The sequence below is a fragment of the Mauremys mutica genome, chromosome 3 (assembly GCF_020497125.1).
Source record: "Mauremys mutica isolate MM-2020 ecotype Southern chromosome 3, ASM2049712v1, whole genome shotgun sequence".
In the NCBI taxonomy this organism is placed as follows: Eukaryota; Metazoa; Chordata; order Testudines; family Geoemydidae; genus Mauremys; species Mauremys mutica.
The window spans coordinates 150,185,275-150,208,257 of NC_059074.1; the positions used below are offsets into that span (position 1 = coordinate 150,185,275).

Genomic DNA, 22,983 nt, shown 5'->3' on the forward strand with positions numbered 1-22,983 from the left:
AGTTTTTTTTTTCCCTCCTTGGCCCCCCTTCCCTGTCCCTTTTCAGGGACCCATATCCAAGTCTGTACTAAGACAAGTGCAAACTCTTCATTCTTTGGGAGTTACAAAGAAATTGACCCCTCAGTACCAGGACAGGCGTTTCTACTCCCACTACTTCCTATATCCAAAACAAAATAAGTCTTGGGCCACTTCTAGACCTTCAGAACTTGAACAAATACATCAAGAACTTGAGGTTTCTTGTGGTTTCCCTTGTAGCTATTATCCCTTCATCAGAGCCAAGTGATTGGTATGCTGACCTTGATTTGTGAGATGCATATTTTCATGTGGCAATCTACCCAGGCCACAGAATATTCCTAAGGTGCATAATAGGAAGAGATCACTTGCAGTTCACAGTTCTACCATTTGGCCTATCATCTGCATTGAGGGCTTTCACTAGATTCATGATGATGATTCATCACTGGATGATTGGTTGGTGTGGGGTCATTCCTGTCACCAAGTGGAAGGAAGTATCTATTGGATGCTTTCTCTGTTCCAATCACTAGGCCTGGAAGTGAACAAGAGACATTGATCCTCAAAGCCTTCCAGAGAATAGAATTTATTGGGGCAGTCCTGGGGGTTTCAGCTCCAACCCAGGTTGTTTCTTCTTTGAGACCTCTGTGTGCCATTCAGAAGCAGTCCCCAAAGCTCAGTAAGGAACTGCCTCAGGCTCCTGGGACCTATGATAGCATGGACTTGTGACCTCCCCCTCCCCTATTCCAGACTGCATCTCAGAGGCTTGCACACACAGCTCAGGTCAGTTACTGCCCTCATATGCACCATCTGGACAAGCTAGTGTTTATTCCAGGCAAGAGGTTGGTGGATGAATCATGGCATGTAGGGGAGTCCATTCTCACCAACCCTCCCCTCTGTGATCAGATGATGGATGCTTCTGCCACAGTGTGGGGAGTGCATTTGGGCAATCTAAAGGGTCATGGCTTGTGATCTCTCACGAGGTCCAATTACACATAAATGTTCTTGAGTTACATGCAATATCCAGAGTGTGTCAGTTTCTTCCACACATACAGGACAGAATCAAATCAATCATCCAGGTGCTCACTGACAATACCACAGTAGTGTTTTTATGTGTACAAACAGGAGGGTGTCAGATCAGGCAGCTTGTCTCAGGAGGCAATCAAGCTGTGGGTTTCTGCATATAGAATTTACTAATCCTCAGAGCATCTCACCTGCTGGGAGTCCAGAATGCCCGAACAAGTCATTTAATTTGGGTCACAAATGGTCTCTCCAGCTGGCTACTCTAAGATCAGTTTTTCAAGTAGGGGTTGTCTCTACAGTTGGTTTGCTTGCAACTCTCCAGAACTGGAAGTGTTCCTGATTCTGCTCAAGTATAGATCACAGCCCCGAGTCCATCTCAGATGCTTTCCTCTTTTCATTGGACAAGGACCTGCTGTACATGTAGCCACCAGTGCCTCGTATCCCCATGGTTATTGTCAAGCTGAAACAAGAACAAGGCAAAATTACCCTCATTGTTTCAGATTGGCCAAGGACATTGTGGTACTCTGATCTACACAAGCCATCCCTTCAAGAACCTACTTCTAATAAAAAATCTGATATTCTAGAATCATGGGCAGGTGTTGCACCTGAATCCTCAGTCGGTGTAGCTCATGGCTTACTTCCTCAGCAATTAAACCCAGAGGAGATGCACTGTTCAATAGCAGTTCAGAATGTCCTGCTCAATAGTAGGAAACCATCCAAGAGATCTACTTACCTTAGTAATTGGAAGTTTCTTCTAATTGGGCAACTAGTCAGGGTGTGTCTCCTACACAATCTACAATTAAAAAGATTTTGGATTATTTGTTACACCTTAAAGGTCTGGCAGTCAGCTCCATCAAGGTGCATCTGGCCACAATACAGGCATACAATGCTGAAATTGAGGGCAGGACTGTATCTCTAACCCTATGACTACCAGCTTCCTAAAAGCTCTGGAGAGGTTGCTCCCACCATCAGAGATCCTACTCCACTGCGGGATTTGAATTTAGTACTGTCAACTCTTATGGGACCTCTTTTTGAGCCTTTAGCCTCCTGCTTGTTGCTACACCTCTCAGCAAAGGTGGCCTTTTTAATAGCCATCTCCACTACAAGGAGAGTGGGGGAACAGTGTACCCTGGCAATGAATCCTCCATTTACCATTTTTTTTACAAGGACAAGGTGTGGCTTAGCCCACACACTAAGTTTCTTTCCAAAGTAACATCTGATTTCCATCTCAATCAGTCAATGTACTTATCTGTCATCTTTTCAAAGCCACATGCTCACTAAGATGAACAGAAGCACCACTCTTTGGATGTTCGCCGGGCCCTGACTTATTACTTGAATAAACCAAAGATCTTCCAGTTCTCTTCTAAACTTTTTTTTACTTTGTGCAGAATGAATGAGAAGCCATCTTGTTGCCAAATGGATCACCAGCTGTCTTGTCATGTGCTATGCTGCCAAGGGTATTGTGCTCTTAAGAAGCTGTTAGAGCACTGGTCCCCAAACTTTTTACCTCATGCCCTACATCCTTGTCTGTGCCCCTTTTCCCCCCAAGCTGGGTCTGGGAGGGGGGGATGTGGACATGGGTAAGGGGGCCAAGGCTTGGGCAACAGCTGGGGGACAGGAGTGGAGCCCGGGTGTGGAGTCAGCAGCCAGGGCCAGGAGTGAAGCTGGGTGGTGCTCCCACCCTCCATGGGTGCTAGCCTGGGCCCCAGCTGAGCTCCCTGAACATTCCTCATCACCCCCCTTGGGGGTCATGCCCCCCATTTTGGGGACCTCTGTGTTAGAGCATTCATCTAGAGCACGCTCCAACTCCTCAGTGTTCATGGGGAAAGATCCACATCGTGGACATCTGCAGAGCAGAGACATGGTCCTCAGACCACATATTAGTTAGATGCTGTGTAATTATTGATGCATCAAGGGAAGATGTGAATGTGGGCTGAGTGGTCCTGTAGTCCCTCTTCCAATGATACTCCTAGTCCCCACTCCATTGAAAACAGTTTAGGAGTCCCCTACAGTATAATAGACATATACAATCACTTGAATAGAAGAGTTACTTTTTTGTGACTACCGTTCTTCGAGATGTGTTCCATATATCCATTACCCAACCCACCCTCCTTCCCCAATGCATTGGAATCTAATTTCTAAGATTCTGTTATAAAGGTACTGAAGGATGGACTAGTCAGCTCCACCCTTTATCCTTTTGACTCAGAGGATGTGGGATGCCAGGGCACAGGGTTGGCTGCTCTTCAGGTACTGCTAGGGAAAACTCTCCTGCACATCCCTGCACATATGTACAGTGTAATGAACATATGTAATACATCTCAAAGAACAACACTTATGAAAAGGTGAGTAACCATTTATTTTCCTTTAACCTTATTCTTGGAAATGGCTGAAATCTTAAATAGTCAACTTGAGGCAGATACCCAGCCTGGAAAATTTCAGCCCAAACAACTAAGGTGTGGCAAAGTTGTAAGCAACTGACAACTGGGTCTTTATAGTGTCCACAACATTAATAATAGGTGATGCTACCAGCCCTGCCTATAATAATTTTGTTTTGAAAGCTTCATAATTAGGATGCTAGTCAGATTCTTGTTGTTTAATAGAAAAGTGTCAAGATACTGCCTTTTTGGAACTCCATGAATCTTGTAGAGAGAGAGAGATTAGTGAATTTTTTTTTAAGTACAATAGCAAAGGCCAGGAGGATGTGTGTGACAGCTGGAGAGAAAGCATTCTTGGCTGAGGGGATCTGGGTGTGGAACAAACTTCCACAGGAGATTAGATGAATCTAAAGTCTTGCGAGCTTTAGGAAATACTGCAAAATTTTCCTCTTCCAAAAGCCATTTCTACTCTAGCAAGAATGACATTCACAAGATTGACACCCTCATCTACTCAAACACTCTGCCCACAGGAAAAAAACACCCAACACCCTGAAACAAACAGATAAACCAAACAATAAAATGAAAATGCCATAGCCAAAGTAGAGACTTTACCCCCAAAAGAAAAGAGTCAGACTCCAGGAAGTCCACTAGGAATTTCAATATTGGTATCAATTTAATATGGAAGGTACTTAGATATTGCAGTGATAGGCAGCCATACAAAACCCATAAATAGATAACATAATTTAAAAAATTACATTTACAAATCTATATGAAGTTATTCATGGTGAAAGTCTGAAATCTGGGAGCTGTGTTTACAGAAAGAGAAAGTAAGAGGACAGGAATACTAGTAGATACTGAGGAAAAGGGAAGCCATGTAGCTGTAAAAAGGTACTGTTCAGTTTCTGAAGTTCTGATCAGAAAAAAGATGCAGAAAGTGTGACTGAGGGTACATCCATACTACCCGCCCGGATCGGCGGGTAGCAATCAACTTCTCGGAGTTCGATATATCGCGTCTCATCTAGACGCGATATATTGAACTCCGAACGCGCTCCCGTCAACTCCGGAACTCCACCACCGTGAACAGCGGTGGCGGAGTCGACGGGGGAGCTGCGGACGTCGATCCCGCGCCGTGAGGACGGGTAAGTAGTTCGAACTAAGGTAGTTCGACTTCAGCTACACTATTCGCGTAGCTGTAGTTGCGTACCTTAGTTCGACCTCCCACCCCCCCGCCAGTGTAGACCAGGCCTGAGTGATTTTAGAAAGATAGATTACATACCAGTAATCCTGATTACATAGTTCACCTTTTTATTCTCACAATTTTAGCATGAGTCTTGTGATTGTGTTCTGTTTAAAGTCCCAGCTACTGGAGACAAGTGATTACATGAGAATCTTAGCTTTAACTTTAAAAAAAAAAAGGAGTAAAAGTTTCTAGACTTCATGGCTGCAGAGGAAAGCTTGAAAGTGTGACCCAAGTGCACCCTGAAGACTCAAAAAATAGAAGGCAGATAAAAAGAACCCAAAACTCATTTATTTTTTTAAAATTAAGAAACTAATCTTTATACTGAGTTATGGGTCCAACTGTAGGAAAACCTGTATCCAAGACCTGGCAATTCTCTGAAGAATTTTAAAAAATTATTCTGGTTGAGTTTCACTGTTAAGAAGTTTGTATACTGAACTGCCTGCAATATCTGCAGGAAGAGAGGTGCAGACCAAATAGCTTAGGCTTGTGGGGGAATCATTTCCAGAAACCATGTTATTAGCCACATTTTCCTTTTCCCATTGCAGGTCTTGCACAGTCAGGTTCCTGGGGATGCTTCGATGAATTTAACAGAATTGAATTACCTGTTTTATCGGTTGCAGCACAACAAATTTATATTATTTTAACAGCAAGGAAAGAAAGGAAAAAGCAGTTCATATTTTCTGATGGAGATTGTGTAGATTTAAATCCAGAGTTTGGAATTTTTCTTACAATGGTAAATATATGAATGGAAGAGTGTAATTTGGTAATCTTTGATAAGAGAAGACAAATTATATAAATTAATAATATAGTAACTTGGAAAACAATGCATATTAATTACATTGTGGTATCTACATACTTATTGTTTGCAAAATCATTACTATGCAATACCTTACCACCACACTATCTCCTGAAAAATTTTTTTGAATTTTTTTCAAACCAAAGCCCAGATATTTTTGCCTAAATGAATGCTGCTTCCTTCTCTATAATGCATCATGAATGTGAATTACCTATGAATGTATTAATAGTTTTGTTTCTTATTTCATGATAGTGATGGCTAGTCCTCTAAAAAGATTGCCACGGATCTTGGGGGGAGGGTGTCTTAATTTTTAATAGTATGCAAATTCTGAACCCCTGCAATAAAATATTCTTGATGTGCTTCTCCATATATATTCTGCTTTTGGCATGCATACATCCCCAAGCACTCAAGATTGGAATAGTTGGGCCAGCAAAGTCTGTTGGGCTGTGCCTGTGTTTTGAGTGCCCTCATGTCCCTTCCTTCTGCTCCTACACACAAAGCTGAGGGCATAAAGGTCAGAGTGGGGCCAAACAACCCTCAGCACTCTCTTACCTCCCATGGCTGCAAGATGGAACTGCAAGCCAGTGTTTCTTTCTCTTGTGCACATGCATATCTGAAACAAATGCATTGTATATAATTAACACTTTAGACTAGCTTTAGTAGTTAGGATTAGTATAGGTTTAGTAAGTTTCTGTTACAGATAATTTTTTTCCAGTTAGCTAGTACCAGGCTTCAGCCTTTATGGATGAATAAAACCTCAAACAATGTCCCTCATGTGAGGCAGCTGTATCCCTCAGTGATGGTCATATAAGTTGTCCGTTAGACTTGTTGAGAAAAATGTTTTATGAGGCCTGTCTCTGATCCAGATATACAGAATAAACCCATATCTGAGCAGTCTTCCTGAAATGCCCTGCAGCCAGCTCTTGGACTCCTGCTCAGAGGTGGCAGGTTTGTATAATTTTTGGTAGTGCCCAGAATGGGTCCAAGTCCCGCCCTCCCCCACACCTGCCTTGTAAGCTGATACATGTTTTTTAAAATAATATAAAAATGTGAGGGCTCTGGGGTGGGGCTGGAGATGAGGGGTTTGGGGTGTGAGAGGGGCTCTGATAGAAGGGTTGGGGTGTGGGGGTGGGGCCAGGGATGAGGGTTCATGGTGCAGGAGGGGGCTCAGGGCTGGGGCAGAGCATTGCGTTGTGAGGTCTTTGGCTGGGGGTGTGGACTCTGGGGTGGGGTGGGACAGGCCTGGGGATGAGGACTTTGGGGTGCAGGCAGGCTGCCCCCAGCTGGGGCCAGAGAGGTGGACTCCCAGCCCTCTCCCTGCCTCCCGGCAGCACACTCACCTCGCACCACTGTGACTGCACGAGCTCCTAGGGCCTCTCTTAGGTCCAGGAAGCCCCCTTGCCTCCCCTGTGGTGGGTTTGGGGGGAGCTGTCATCAAGTGGGTGCCTCCTCCCCTGCTGCTGCCCCTCACTGTAGCCTCACTGGGGGTGGGCCTGCCCCTTGCCCAGCCTGGGGCAGGAGCAGTGACAGTGGGTGGGAGGTCCCCTGTGCTGGTGGAGGGTCCCACCGGAAAAAGGAATTGTCCATCCGAGGTGGAAAGGCGGTGTCAGGATCAGCCTGCCCTGGCACTAGTGATTGGGGGGTGCTAGGACCCTGCGCTTGATGCCAGGACCCTGCAGTGTTGATGCCAGGAGGAAGGAGTGCAGCGTGGAGCTGCAGGGGACAGCTGCCCAGGGCGCAGGCAGGGATGCTCGGGGGAGGCGCGCTGGGGCAGCAGGGTGGGCTGGAGGAGAGACCAGGCCCCAAACATTGGTGGAGCTGGGTCCCCGTGCCCTGAATATTGCTGGAGCACGGGCACCATAGGCCCATATAACTCTCCACCCCTGCTCCTGTTCCCATGAAACATGCTCCTTGTTGTTAAGTATTCATCACTGACTATTAGTGGTAGGACACAGAATACTTCTTCTAAAGCACAAGCAGAGGTCTCTAATAAAGAGGCATAGTTTGCCTCATTCCTCCTCAGTCAAGGGTAGTACAAGGCCTAAATTAGATCATTCAGACCCCCATAAGGACTCTAGTTGCTGTACATCAGTAGCCATTGTCTCTGGCACAAGCTCCACAGCTCTCAATACTGACATCAGAGCTCACTCTAGAAGTACCAGCTATATTGGTATCACCATTGTCATCAACTTCCACCCAGTGCTGTCATCCTCAAAATGTTGTTCACAGTACCAGCTGTCTTAACACTGAGATTCACAGTAGTTGGTGAATCTAGTGGTATCCACCTTTCCTGAATCACCACTATTGTCTTTGGTACCAGATACAATCCTTGGTACTGGCAAGCATTCTTCACTGGGTCCTGGGCCCCCTACCAAATCAGATCCTCAGTGGTAGAGAATTATTACTTTTCCACATCTGCTTCAGACTGCAGTTGGGGGAGAGAGGTCTCCAACATATTCCCCAAGATCCCAATTCATCTCATAGATATTCCAGAGCATGAGACTACCCTAGTAGACACAAGAGATATAAGAGGGACATCCTCTCTGGTATCCTACACCACAGTCCCTTGTTCATTTCACTTCTGGCTCCCATGCTTGGCCATACTGGGCACCACAGGAACATGCCAGAAAACCCACCTCCTCTGTCCTTTCCAGGGCTAGATCTGCCTCCCCTTAGGGTTCAGCAACAACAATCCCAGGTGTCAATTGCGAATACTCAGCAATTACAAATTTCTGATGAAGAATTCCATCTGCCTACTGAACTTACTCTTGTTGCCATTTCAACATCATCACCTCATGATGCTGTGGTCCCATCTACTCAATCACCTCCTGATGGCTACAGGGCATTTCAAGACCTCCTTTGATGAAGGGCTGTGACTTCAGAAAAACCATTTGATGTGGTGCATGACAAATCTTTCCAATTGTTAAATACCATGCACTCCTGAATGCCAGCAAGTTTGGCTATGCTAATCAATGAAGGACTGTTAGAGCCAGCATAGCTCTTGTTGCAGAACCCCCATCTGTTCCACTGCCTTTGAAAATGGAAGAGAAAAGGTACCAGACACCATCATCAGGATTTCAGTATTTTTATACTAATTCACACCTAGATCTTTTGTGGTTACCACTGCCCAAGAGCAAACAAGGCATCAGAGCTTCAAGGCAATACCTAAGAAAAGGAAACTCGAGTGACTGGATCTCTTTGGAAGGAAGAACTACTCACCTACCAGTCTCTAGCTTAGAATTGCCAACGACCAGGCACGCCTTTCCAAGTATGACTGCTTCAACGGGCACAAGCTATCAGACTTTACTGACTGGTTACAGCAGGAATCTAGAAAGGAATTAAGTTCCTTGATCTCTGAGGTTTGATTGGGAGTACTGTGTGGCGTGGTTCAGGGAGGGAGCACCACCTCCACCACCTGACTCATCTTAGCTGGCCACACAGCCTGTGAGTCAGTGTCAACATCTGCTGCGGCTGTGCTGATTTCTGCTCCCAGCAGCCTTCATGCCCCGCGCTGGCTCTGGCCCCAGAGACTGTGGCACATACCTTCCCCGACCCTGAAAACCTGAGGGGGAAGGGGCAGGTATTGTGTCTATTTTTGTCTGGGCTTGGGGGGGCACAACCAAAAATTGTAACTTAAGGGGGGCTCAGCTCAAAATATTGGAAGCTGCTCTAGATATTGGAAGAGCGTTGGGTTTTTACCTGGACTGGTCTAAGCCATTCAGGTCTTTGTCTCAACTCTTTGTAACCATTTCAGATAGAGTAAAGGGCCAACTGGTCTCCACCCAGAGGCTCTCTACCTGGATTTCCAGCTGCATTCATTTATGTTACTCATTGGCCAATGTCACATCTCTGAATAGAGTGATGGTGCACTCAAACAGGTTGAGAGCAACTTCTGCCATTCTGGCTAGGATTCCCATTCTGGATATTAGTAATGCAGCTACCTGGTCATTGTTCTATATGTTTGCCTCTCACTATGCCATCTCTCATCAATCAAGGGACAATGCCAAATCTCATCAATTAAGGGACAATGCCAGATTTGGCCAAGTTGTCCTTCACTCCTTGTTCAGGTAGACTAGTTCAAATTGCTTGTGGGTCACCTACAGTGAAATGGACACGTGCGATCACTCAAAGAAGAAAAAACGGTTCTTTGAGTGCTTACTCATGTCCATTCCAATGTAGGTATGTGCATGCATGTGCACCGTCGCCAGAAGTTTTTTCCTCAGTGGTATCCATCATGTCAGCTCCTGCACCCCCTGGAATGGCGTCCTCATGGCACGGTGTATAGGGGCCTGCCTACCCTCTTCCCCTTCAATTCCTTCTTGCTGCCCGTGATGGTCGCTGGAACATTACTGGTCTCTTGGTCATGCAAGTGCTTCCTTCTGTAAACAGAAAATTATATTTAGTTATTACATTAGTTGGTAGTTAGAACAATAGTTAACTGAGTTAGTATAGGTTTAGTTCCCTGCACGTGTGTCTCACCTGCCCCGGCTCTGGGGTATGCCTCGATCCCAAGGCTTTAAGCCATGTGCTGCATGCCACAAACTGATGCTGGTGAGTGACCCACATGACAGTTGCTTAAAGTGCCTCAGAGAGACACATTCAAGAGAGGTTTCAGAGTGGTAGCTGTATTAGTCTATATTAGCAAAAAGAACGAGGAGTACTTGTGGCACCTTAGAGATACTTATCTACATGCCTCCAACTTTCATCCAGACCACACCACACGATCCATTGTCTACAGCCAAGCTCTAAGATACAACCGCATTTGCTCCAACCCCTTAGATAGAGACAAACACCTACAAGATCTCTATGAAGCATTCTTACAAATACAATACCCACCTGCTGAAGTGAAGAAACAGATTGACAAAGTCAGAAGAGTACCCACAAGTCACCTACTACAGGACAGGCCCAACAAAGAAAGTAACAGAACACCACTAGGCATCACCTTCAGACCCCAACTAAAACCTCTCCAGAGCATCATCAAGGATCTACAACCTATCCTAAAGGACGATCCCTCACTCTCACAGATCTTGGGAAACACGCCAGTCCTCGCTTACAGACAGCCCCCCAACCTGAAGCAAATACTCACCAGCAACCACACACCACACAACAAAAACACTAACCCAGGAACCTATCCTTGTAACAAAGCCCGTTGCCAACTCTGTCCACCGTGATACAGGAGGGCCAGGGAGGAATGGGAGAGTGGTAGAGGGGAAGTATATAAGCCCTAGGCTAATTAAGGCATGGTTCCCTGTAGACTAGGGAGGGTTGCTACAGGTTAATTGGAGCACCTGTAGTCAATTAAGGCCCTGTTAGCAACCTAATAAAACCCCCTGCTTCAGGCAGTCAAGAGAGAAGGAGGAAGGAGAGAGGACTGGAGCTTGGAGGTGTGCTGTGAGACTTTGAAGATCAGAAAACCGGAGTAAGGGAGACCCTGCCCCAGCAGGGGAGGGAGACTCCCTCCCCCAGCGTTTAATGACCGAAGGTACCCCACCCAAGGTAAGAACCTGCAGGGGTTGAGAGGGGCTGGGGCTCAGAGTAAGGAGCAAACCCAGACCCCTCCCCTGCTTCCCTCCTTTACCACCTTCATAGGCCAAGAGCAGGGGCAAAGGGTGGCATCTTAGCCCCCCACCAAGAAAAGCGCAGGACCCACCATACTACGTTGGCCATCTTGTCACACCACATATCTATTCAGGGGACACCATCATAGGACCTAATCACATCAGCCACACCATCAGGGGCTCATTCACCTGCACATCTACCAATGTGATATATGCCATCATGTGCCAGCAATGCCCCTCTGCCATGTACATTGGCCAAACCGGACAGTCTCTATGCAAAAAAATAAATGGACAAAAAGCAGACATGAAGATCAGATGTGAACATTCAAAACCAGTCGGAGAACACTTCAACCTCCCTGGTCACTCAGTTATAGACCTCAAAGTCGCAATACTCCAACAAAAAAACCTTCCAAAACAGATTCCAACAAGAAACTGCAGAATTGGAATTAATTTGTAAACTAGACACCATTAAATTAGGCTTGAATAAAGACTGGGAGTGGATCGGTCATTACACAAAGTAAAAACTATCTCCCCATGCTAATATTTCCCCTACTGTTACTCACACCTTCTTGTCAACTGTTGGAAATGGGCCAGCCTGATCATCACTACAAAAGTTTTTTTTTTCTCCTGCTGATAATAGCTCACCTTATTTGATTACTCTCGTTACAGTTGGTATGGCAACACCCATTTTTTCATGTTCTCTCTGTGTATATATATCTTCCTACTGTACTTTCCACTGCATGCATCCGATGAAGTGGGTTTTAGCCCATGAAAGCTTATGCTCAAATAAATGTATTAGTTTCTAAGGTGCCACAAGTACTCCTCGTTCTTTTTACATTCAAGAGAGGTGCCGCATCTGTAAGAACTTTACACGTAGGACCACGAAGGAGAGGGACAATAGGTTAAAGTTCCTTCTAATTGAAGTGGCACTTTGTCCCCATACAGATCTGGAAGGGGAATTGGCACGGACCACCTCAGGGTTGGTTAGGAGCGCCCTGGCGTCCCCGTGTCACAACATTGCTTTTCCTCCTCGGCACCAAGGAAGGACACTAAAAAGGACTGCTGGTCCTGTTATTCTCCACCAGTGCACAAGAAGATGATCCCTGCACCAACTCCTCAGCACCACTTACCATTGCTGATGCTGAAGAAGAAACAGCGTAAGATGAACCATGGGCACTTGCTGACCCCAAGACCTGCAGGCCATAGGCTCTCAGAAGGGGTGTTACCCACACCAGGCCACTCTGAGGCAGCAGTAGAGTGCACAATTTCATCAATTCCAGTGCCAGGAAGGGCATCATTGAGTCTGATGCAAACAAGGGAGAAACCACTAGGGAAACTCAACTCTGGCTTTACCATCAACACCAGAGGCATTCCACACAGTGAGGGACCTCCTCTCCTTCCTGATGCCTCCATCTTCAGTGCTGCATGAACAATCAACGGCCACCCAGGCACTGAGAGAGGCTACGGCACCAAAGCAAGTGCCTACCAAGGGCAAGCCAGCTATGATGCAGTGGCACAGCTCTTCCCACAGGTGGCACCATTACACCTCGTGGCACCGATGCACTTCACGACACTGGTCTACGTCACAACAGTGCTCTCCCCTGTGACACTGCTCTACTTCCCAGCACCGCCCCACTTCGGCACCGCACTGCTCATCGCCCCCCATAACTCTGCTCACCGGCGCCGACTTGCACCGCCTTACCCTGGTCACTCAGGAGTGACTTTCCTGAATCAGACTCAGAGGCTGAATCCTATGCCTCATGGGGGAACAGACATGGTTGGGCTACAGACACCAAGTGCTGGACATGGTGCAAGGGGTTGACATGTACACAATGGCCACCAATTCAATGGCAGATACTTATGCAGTGGCCAGTTTGGAACCCATGGGCATTCCAATAGCTTCAAGGGCCCCATTCAGGACACTCATACTCAGCGACTTCTAAAGCTCCCCCACAATCCCCCTCGAACAGGGTTCGGTTTCTGGGACCGAGGTCAGTGCAGAGGCCGGTGCTGATGCCAGTACCGACGAACAAGATACACCTTCACGTGACCCATCTACAGAAGAGACAGTTCCAGGTCCAGTCCCTGTACAGGCTTCGTCATCCTCCTTCTTAGATGAGGCACTAGTGGGGACTGCTGTGGTGCCCACCCAGGATAACTGTAGGGCACATCAGGAGCTTCTGCACAGGATGGCCCAAAACTTGGGCATTCAGGCAGAAGAAATCACTGAGGCTGCTCACTCCCTTGTGGACATATTGGCACCCTCAGGGGCGTTGTGAGTTGCCTTACTCCTGAATGGGGCTACTCTGGAACTGATAAAGGATCTTTGGCAAACTCTTATGTCGATATATCTAAGAGAACAGAGAGGAAGTATTTCATTCTTCAAAAGGGTTGAGTTCCTATGTACTCACCTGCCACTGGGCTCCTTAGTTGTCTCCGCGGACCGACCTTTGAAGGAGGCTCCCTCTTCTTGGTGCAAATGGCCTTTTGAGGGTACACCTGAGGATAGTGTACCAGGATGTTACCTGGATCCTGTCTTCCCTTCGTTTGTGGACCAGGAATGGTCCCACGTTACCACCGACCATTGCGTGTGGTGCACAGTAGAAGTGGGATATAGCCTACAGTTCAGTTGTTCCCCTCCTTCCCACCCATCCTCTTCAGGGATTCTTCTCCCAAGAGATTTCTGGCCCAGGAGGTGCAGTCATTTCTAAGGGCAGGAGCAGTGGAGGAGGTTACTCCGGAGCTAAGGAGCACAGGTTTTACTCCCATTATTTCCTGATCCCAAAGGCCAACGGTGATCTAAGACCCATTTTGGATCTGCGGAACCTCAGGAACTTCATGAAAAAGCTTACATTCCACATGGTCTCACTGGTCTCGATTTATCCCTTCTTTGTATCCAGGGGACTGGCATGCCATCCTCAACCTAAAGGACATATATTTTCACGCTGCGATATTCTAAGGACACAGGAATATCTACAGTTTGTGGTGGATCACAACCATTATCAGTTCACAGTGCTCCCCTTTGGCTTATCAGCAGCACAAACTGCATGTCAGTTATGGTGGCCTTCCTGAGAAGTTGGGTGCAAGTATACCCCTACCTGCCTGAGTGGCTGATCAAAGGCCAGTCCAGGATCCAAGTCAAAACTCATGTAGAACTGATACAGTTGATCTTTCAAGACTTTGGGCTATTGATAAACAAATAGAAATCGATATTTTCACCAGCCTAGAGAACAGAATTAATTGGCATGGTCCTAGACTCCACCTGAGCCAGGCCTTACTTCTGGAAGGTCGCTTTCAAGCAATAGAGATGCTTATAGAAGTTGTGGCAGAACACCGCATTACTATAGTAAGGATGTGCTTGAAGCTGCTGGGTCACATGGCTTCATGCACTTATGTGGTGCAGCACGCAAGGCTGAAGCTCATGCCACTCCAATTGTGGCTCGTGTCAGTATATGCATCAGGCCGCCATCATCTGGACAGGGTGGTTTACCTTCCCCCATCGATAATTGCAACGTTTTGATGGTGGCAGGACCCAGAGAACGTGTGTGCGGTTGTTCCCTTATCAAGATATGCTCCCATGCTGTCCCTAGTCATGGACATTTTCAACATGGGATAGGGAACCTATCTGGGGAGCTTCAGGACCAAGGTCTTTGGTCACAAGAAGAACTGGCTTTGCACATCAATGTGAGAGAGCTAAGGGCGGTGCACCTGGCCTGCCTGGCTTTCAGAATGCGTTTTGGGGAAAACCAGACAGCGGTCCTCACGGACAACACAACAGCAATATATTATGTAAACAGACAAAGGAGGCTCACTCCTCTCCCTTATGCCAGGAAGCTCTGAGTTTATGGAATTTTTGTATATCCCGTTCTATTCACCTTGAAGCATCATACCTGATAGTGGTACAGAACAAGTTGGGGGACCATCTCAGCAGATCCTTAACCAACTATCATGAGTGGTCCATTCACCCAGACATCTTAAACATGATTTTCCAGAGGTGGGATTTTCCCCAGTGGACCTGTTTGCAACAAGCCTCAACAAAAGATGCACCCAGTTCTGCTCTTTTTGGGGATAAAGGCCAGGGTCTCTCACAGACCTTTCTCCTCCCCGAACGGGAAGGCTCCTGTACACATTTCCTCCTACATCCCTGATCCACAAGGTCCTACTCAAAGTCAAGAGGGATGGAGCACAGGTGATCCTCATAGCACTGGCTTGTCCACACCCAAGGTTTGTTTATAACCTTATTGGACCTCTCAGTGGACAGAATGATCAGCTTACCACTGCTCACAAGACCATGGTCGCCAGCTCCAAATTGCACTACAAAGAAATTACACTACAGTACTTGTATGAGGTGAATTGAAAAATATTATTTCTTTTTATCTTATTTACAGTGCAAATATTTGTAATAAAAATAATAATATAAAGTGAGCACTGTATACTTGGTATTCTGTGTTGCAATTGAAAACAATATGTTTGAAAATGTAGAAAAAGATCCAAAATATTTATAATAAATTTAAATTGATATTCTAGTATTGTTTAACAGTGCAATTAAAATGACAATCACTACTATTTTTTATCTCGTGATAAATTGTGATTATTGTTTAATCGTTTGACAGCCTGAATTTAAATGAATGTCTAGGAATTCAAATGTTGCTTTATTACACATATTTGGAGCTCCACAATTTAGTACTGTACCTTCTGGACAGTAGAAAAATAAATACACCATTTAAGTTTCTAATGCTTTCAACGTCTCCTTTTGAAAATTGAATTTCTTCAAACAAGTAAAGGCATTTGTGTTTTTGGCAACTTAAATAGCCAGTTTCAATTATCCAAATGAAAAAAATGAATATTTTCTTACATTAGGAAAAAAGCACCTTTGCAAAATGTATAAAGCTCAAATATTGGATAGGTTTTTATTAAACTTAACTAAAATATTCTCTTTTGGAGTAAGACTAATGAAGAAAAAGTTTGGCCCAATAGATATTTTATTCCATAAAATTTTAAGCATCTGAAAACTGGTTTATAATGAAAATGCGTTTTCAACCATAACTATAGAAATTCTGTTACATTTGTAGCTATTTGTCAAAATGTCTTTCATGATATTTAATAATTAAACGGTAAACAAACAACTGATTCTGATCTCACTTACCATTATCTGTAGTAATCTGGATCAGAATCAGGTCTTAAATATTTGTCATAATTAATATTCCTTAAGTAACTGGTCTAAACACTAAAAAAAGTTATTCTAGACTACTGTAAGTAAGAATATTTGTACAATATATGTTTTCATTTATAGAATCCTGGGTATGCCGGCCGGCAGGAGCTACCAGAAAATCTAAAAATTCAATTTAGAACTGTGTCCATGATGGTTCCAGATAGACAGGTAAAACTGATTACTTAGCTAAAGAGAAACCAAATATTTTAAGTTTATTGAGATACATTTTTTTCAAAATATGTTCATATTTTTTTTAAAAAAGTCCATTTTCCTTTTTTTCCTTTCCTTCCAAAATTTTCAGAAAAATTAATGGAATTCTGAATGCTATGTTGTATTTCAGATAATTATGAGAGTTAAGCTTGCAAGCTGTGGGTTTATTGATAATGTGGTCTTAGCTCAAAAATTCTTCGTTCTCTACAAACTTTGCGAGGAGCAGCTCACTAAGCAGGTGTGTTTCCTAGTCTTATGGTATTTACAATACAATTTTTCCTTTAGGTTTTGATCTGTGCACATCTCTATTGGAATATCTGTGTTGTTTCTTTTAAAGTTGAAATATATTTCATACAAAAAATCTCTTTATAAAATATATATTACCTTTGAGCAAACAATCTGATTTTTCACCCCTTTAAATAGATTTATACATTTTTTGTGATCACCTTCCTCTCCTCCAAGTGCTTCAATGCTTAATATGAATGATTGCTGGGAGAGGAGAAGGGATTTGTGGGCGGAAGAGTGTGGGGAGTAGAGGGAGAGAGGTTTGGGGATGTGGTGAGGGGAGAAAAGGGGAAGGGCTATTATGGGGAGAGGGATAAATGGAGAATGGATGATAAGGATGGAGAGCTTGGTTAGGGTGCTCAGGCGTAGCGGAGAGAGTGAGGATTAGGGGAGTGAGACACTGGGCTGGTGCCAATTAGGGTGGAGGATTAGATCCAGGAGGAGCTGTCATCTCCACATTCCCTTTCCCATGTATATGCTAAAATTGCACGGGACCTAACACTCTGGTAGGGGAAGGAATCTGAGCCCCTCTTCCTCTCCTAGTGTTTTTGCCGGGGCCTATCGGGGGTATAGTAGAAGTGTGGGGTCCAGGTTAGTGCATAGCTTGGATTACCTAACCAAGCAATGGGTGATCCTCCAGTAAGCAGTAAGTTACTGTCTGTGATATGTGTATGAAGCAGCATAGGGCACCAGACAGCAAGGAGCAACTTTTTACATGCTAATGGCTTCTAAAGTTCTAATGGATTAATGCAACAGGAAGAGGGAGCTTTGCTGGAAAAGGTGTAGGGAGGAGCTGTATGTTGCAAGGGATGATGGGGAAAGGGTGGAAAAGAAGAAAGAGATTCCGATCATTTCTCACACACATCAAGTTACTGTAACCCCTATGTAATAAAACTGTCAAAATTTTGAACATAAACTATGTCAGAACATGCCTTCAACTTTTAAGCCACATGGCAGCGGCCACTTTCATGATCATACATGCAAGATTACACACGTGCTGTCTTTAGGCATGGTTCTGTACAGTATATCTCCTCCACAAACACAGCCTACACAAGCTCTTATCCATGCCAGTGCGAGTCAAGGACTCACTGCTTTGGTGGACACAGCTCAACAACATCTGTGTCAGAGTTCCTTTCCTCCAACCAACACTGACCATGATCCTAACAACTCTAATAGGTTGGGGAGTGCATCTCCATGATCACAAAGTACTGGGCTGATGGTTGTCAACCGAACCTGCCCTACACAAAAATCTCCTAGAATTACGAGCAGTCCTCAATGCCTGCTGACATTTCCTCTCTCTGCTCAAACACTGTACCATCAGAGTCATGATGGACAATCTTGCCTGCATATATTATATCAACAGGCAGGGCAGAACTGTGGAACAGGTATATCCAACACATCATCACCATTTCAGCAGTATACCTCTCTGGACACCAGAACACCACTGTTGAAATATTGAGCAGGAGGTTCTCCCATGATCACAAGTGGGAATTGGACATGCGAGCACATCAGCACATCTTTAACTGATAGGGATACCCCACCATAGACCTCTTTGCCACACAGCACAATGCCTGCTGCCCTCAATTCTGTTCCAGAGTGGGACTGGGACACTGATCTATGGGAGACACATTCCTCATAATGTGGTATGCACCACTTCTTTATGCCTCCCCCCCCTTTCCCTCCTATTCTGAGTACTTTGCAAGATACAAGAGGGCCTAGCTCATGTCATGCTTATAGCTCCAACATGGCCATGACTGGTCTGGTATACTTACCTCCTCCACATGATAGTATGCCAACTGATCTCTCTTTCGCAGGATGCATCTTCTATCCCAATCCACAGATGCTCCATCTCAAAGCCTAGCTCCTCTGTGGTTCTGGGTTTCTGAAATAACCCGTTTGGACACAGTCAAACAGATACTTTTGAATGGTAGGTGTGACACGACTAGACACACTTACAAATGGACTAGATTTCAGTGCTGGTGTGCCTCCTACCAAGTTGATGCAGCACATGCTCTTCTATTACTTATCCTGGGCTATATAAGCTACACCTTAAACAATCAGGGTTATCTATCAGCTCCATAGTGAGTACATAATGAGTACACTTGATAGTAATCACTACTTTTCACTACCAGCTAGACAATCAATCTTTTGTCACACATCTGCTCAAAAAACGCTTTCTGAAGGGTCTCCAAAATCTTTATTCCCACATATAAGACCCAAACCCTGCCTGAGACCTCAGCCTCATCCTACTTTCTCTGACTAGACCCCCGTTTGACCAATGGCAACCTGTTCTTACATGTGTCTATAATGAAAATGGCCTTCCTTGTCACCATCACTTCTGCCCGACAAGTTAGTGAAATTGCGGTCCTTATGGTATTTCCACCATACATAATCTTCTACAAGGATAAAGTTACACTATGCCCACACATGAAATTTCTATCTAAGATTCCAAAATCTTTCCATCTCAACCAAACAATACACCTTCCTTGTTTCTTCCCAAAGCCTCACAGTAACCAGCAAGAGGCAGCTCTACGCACCCTGAACATGAGACAAGATTAGCATTTTACCTGGACAGGACTAAACTTTCTGAAAATCATCACAGTTATTCCTCTCCAGCAACGAAAGATCAAGAGGCACAGCCATACCTAAACAACACCTTTCAAAGTGGATTTGGCAGTGTATATATTTATCTTACGAACTCCACAATAGACAACCTCCTACCATAATCAGAGCACATTCCACACATTCGTTATCCACCTAGATAGCATTTCTCAATAATGTCCCTATTGCTAAAATTTTCAAAATAACCACATGGTCATCAACAGACACTTTTGCCCATCACTACGCTATTACACATGATGCTGCAACAGACACTCTCCTAGGATATGCTGTCCTAGCATTGACAGTAAATGTCACTCCGAAGCCCCAGCCTTCCAATTAGGGTCACTGCTTTCTAGTCACCTACAAGTGGAGCACTCATAGGGACATTACTCAAAGAAGATGAGAAGGTAACTCACTCTGTGCAGTAACTGAGGTTCTTCGAGATGTGTCCCCCTATGAGTGCTCCACTACCTGCCCTCTTCACATCTGCTTCATGGCCAAAAATAACATACTCTCTGTGGCAGAGAAGGAACTGGAGGCTATCGGACATACAGTGCTATATATATGTCACATGCACTGTGCAAGAGTGGGGAAGTGTGCATGTGTTGTCCAACATGCACAGCTGATGAAGATCTCCAATCTCAGGTGCAGGGGGTAATGATGCACCTACAAGTCGAGAACCCACAGGGGGACACATCTCGAAGAACCTCAGTTACTGCACAAGGTTGAGTAACCTCATTTAATAGTACCAGACCCAGGAATGACCCTGCAGGACCCCACTAGATATACCCTCCCAATTTGACAGCAAACCATTGATAACCCCTCTTTGAGTACAATACTCCCCTATACTAGACCATGGGGAGAGATCAATGCATCAGAGAAAGCAATCTAAAATATAATCTCACTGGTGCTCCTCCTGAATGGCATGGTTCTGCCCTGCCCACTAGGCAGGGCTACAGTGTAAGTATCATAGTCTAGTCTTAGAGGTTATACACTGGTGAAATCATGGAAACGGCACCAATTTACACCAGAAGAGAACTTTGCTCACAAAGCCTAATTCTCTCTTTTTTTCATTATTTAAATGGAATCATTCTTCATTTACACTAATATTGGTGAGAGTAGACTCATGCTACAGTCTTTGTGAATTCATTGAGTCAGATAACACTGGTTTGACTAATTTTTTTTAATAGGTCCAGGCCTGTGTGGCTTAGCACACAACTCTGAGTATAGATCTATTGAGGAAATAAATCTGGAGACTTCCAATTTTTATTGGTATTTAAGCTAATTTTTTTCCTTTTTTAGGTTCATTATGACTTTGGTCTGAGGAATATCCTTTCCGTATTAAGGACCCTTGGAGCTCAAAAGAGGGCCAGACCAGATGACAGTGAATTGAGTACTGTTATGAGAGGACTAAGGGATATGAACCTCTCTAAACTGGTGAGACTCTCAGTTTAAGAGTTCAGTAGTGTATAGGTGAATGTCTTACCTTTTTTTTATAGTTTACAGTTTTTTATATGCTTTTTAAAAAAATCTCAAACACTTCTAAACTTCATTTTTAAAATTCAGACTGGCAAGTAACTCAATGAGCAGAATGTGCTAATCAGATTTGAAGACAATGCTTAAAATGCTTGAGGTCATAAACAAAACACTAGTGTGCTGTGCATGGGCAGTGTTATTTTCCTTACTAAATTAAGTGTGCACAGGGTGATGAACACGGTATAAATGAAGAGATTAACTTGAGTGCTCACTTAACTAGATTGCTCTTTATAGTCAGCCTGCTCAATGATGCACATTTGTATACATGGGTACACATCTAAAATATACATAATTAGGCATACTCAAAAGTTGGTGTGCATCTTCTTAAATTATGTTCCTTCTTTTTTGGTAGCCTGAATTTAGGGGCATAATCAGCATGTTATTTTGAAATCAGCTCCTAAATTGTTTAATGCTCATTATTATCATAATGATTCATTTTGACTTATGAGAAAAGAAAACTATACTATACATAGTTGTGCTTTTAAACTTTTTTTTCATTTTTCAGGTAGACGAAGATGAGCCTTTATTTCTTAGTCTCATCAATGACCTCTTCCCTGGGCTACAGTTGGACAGTAGTATATATGTTGAACTACAGGCTGCAGTAGCCAACCAGGTTGAAGAGGCAGGATTGATTAATCATCCACCTTGGAATCTTAAGCTTATTCAGGTAGAGCATCTTATTGCTCAAAGCCTTCAGACAAACTATAGATCATAATAGATGCTCTTGAATTCTGTATGTGAATAATCTATTTTTGTGCATCACATTCTCCTTAGTTCATAATGAATAGGATATGCCTCTTCCTTGTGGAATTTGGAAGTAGTCCATAGTTCTTTCTGATGGCTCTAGGATTAAACTGTGCCTTTCTGATTCTCAGCCTGTGGGTTCTCAGTCTGCCAGGGAATAGGGATCTGTGTCTCAGAGGTGAGAAGGGGTCTTGCCCCATTTTCATTAACTGGACAGCTGAGCACAAGGAGTATATCCTCACAACAGAGCCACAGAAGGGCTCCATTTCAATCTAGTTATACCATAATTGGTTTATACAGAGATAAGTAAGAAATCCTTTTCTGCAGCCCAGCATCTCCAACAATTTTGAGACCTATGGGTCTATTCTCCTCCTGGCTCTGGTTTCCAGGATCAGTTCAATGCTGTAACACAGCCTCAGGGATGCTGGGGGCGCTGGGGCCACGGCACCCAGGGCTCAGCGTGCTGGGCTGCCTGCCCAGTGTTTGGGCTGCCCAGCACTGGGGCCGCAGCGTCCAGGGCTGGGGCTATGGTGCCCTGTGCTTGAGGAGGCTGGGGGCACTGGGACTGTGGTTCCATGTGCTCGGGGGCGGGGGGAACTGGGAGCACTGGGGCCATGGTGCACTGTGCTTGGAGGGAGATGGGGGTGCTGGGGCCATGGTGCACTGTGCTCGGGAGGGGGGGCGCTGGGGCTGCCCACCCTGTGCTCGGGGGGCTGGGGGCGCTTGGGCAGGGCAGCCCAGGGCTGAGGCGGCGGGGCCAGCAGCCACCGGGGGGGAGGGGATGGGAAGAGGGGATGGGCTCCAGCTGGGGAGGGGAGCTGAAGGGGCGAGAGAGGAGGCAGAGGTGCGGTGGGGCCTCTGGCAGAAGCAGTGGGGCTGAGGGATAGCCTCCCCTAATGGCAGCTCATGTGTTGCTCATGAGTGATAGTTTGCTTTGCTCCCAACTATTTCTATGCCAGCTTTGACTTTAATTGTGTTTTGGAGTAGTTGTGTGCAGCCTTTAATCTCCCTTTCTCCTTCTCCTCTCCTGGATCAGATAAATAGCAGTCTGGTGGTATCAGCCACTCAGGTGCATTACTTCAGAACCTCCGTACTGAACTCCTTGCGCCTGCCCCCCGCATGGCAGAGCTCTCCCACAAACACTAGGCTAAATCAAAACAATGAGGCAGGAATTATGGGCTCTTCAGAGCGTGAATTATACTCTGCCTGATCACAGCCAGCCAACTCTCACAATGCCAGAGCAGGGTCTTAGAGAGGTTTGTAAGGTCCACCATGCCTCCCCACAAGGAGCCACAACTCCAGTGCAGAAAAACCTAATCAGGAAATACAGAGCATATTACAGAGACAATCCAAGGATGAGGAGGACACCATCTGGCCAGCTTAGGGGGTATGTC

The 22,983-nt window shown here is 45.1% G+C and overlaps 1 protein-coding gene across 1 annotated transcript in view; it reads left to right on the plus strand.

Moving 5' to 3' along the window:
• DNAH8 (dynein axonemal heavy chain 8) overlaps positions 1–22,983 on the plus strand; it is a 594,173-nt gene that overhangs the window by 367,675 nt on the left and 203,515 nt on the right. Inside the window, exons 46-50 of the mRNA XM_045010583.1 lie at positions 5,193–5,380; positions 16,295–16,381; positions 16,554–16,661; positions 20,612–20,746; positions 21,351–21,512. Of these exons, the coding sequence (XP_044866518.1) occupies positions 5,193–5,380; positions 16,295–16,381; positions 16,554–16,661; positions 20,612–20,746; positions 21,351–21,512 (680 nt within the window). The remainder of the gene's footprint in view (positions 1–5,192; positions 5,381–16,294; positions 16,382–16,553; positions 16,662–20,611; positions 20,747–21,350; positions 21,513–22,983) is intronic.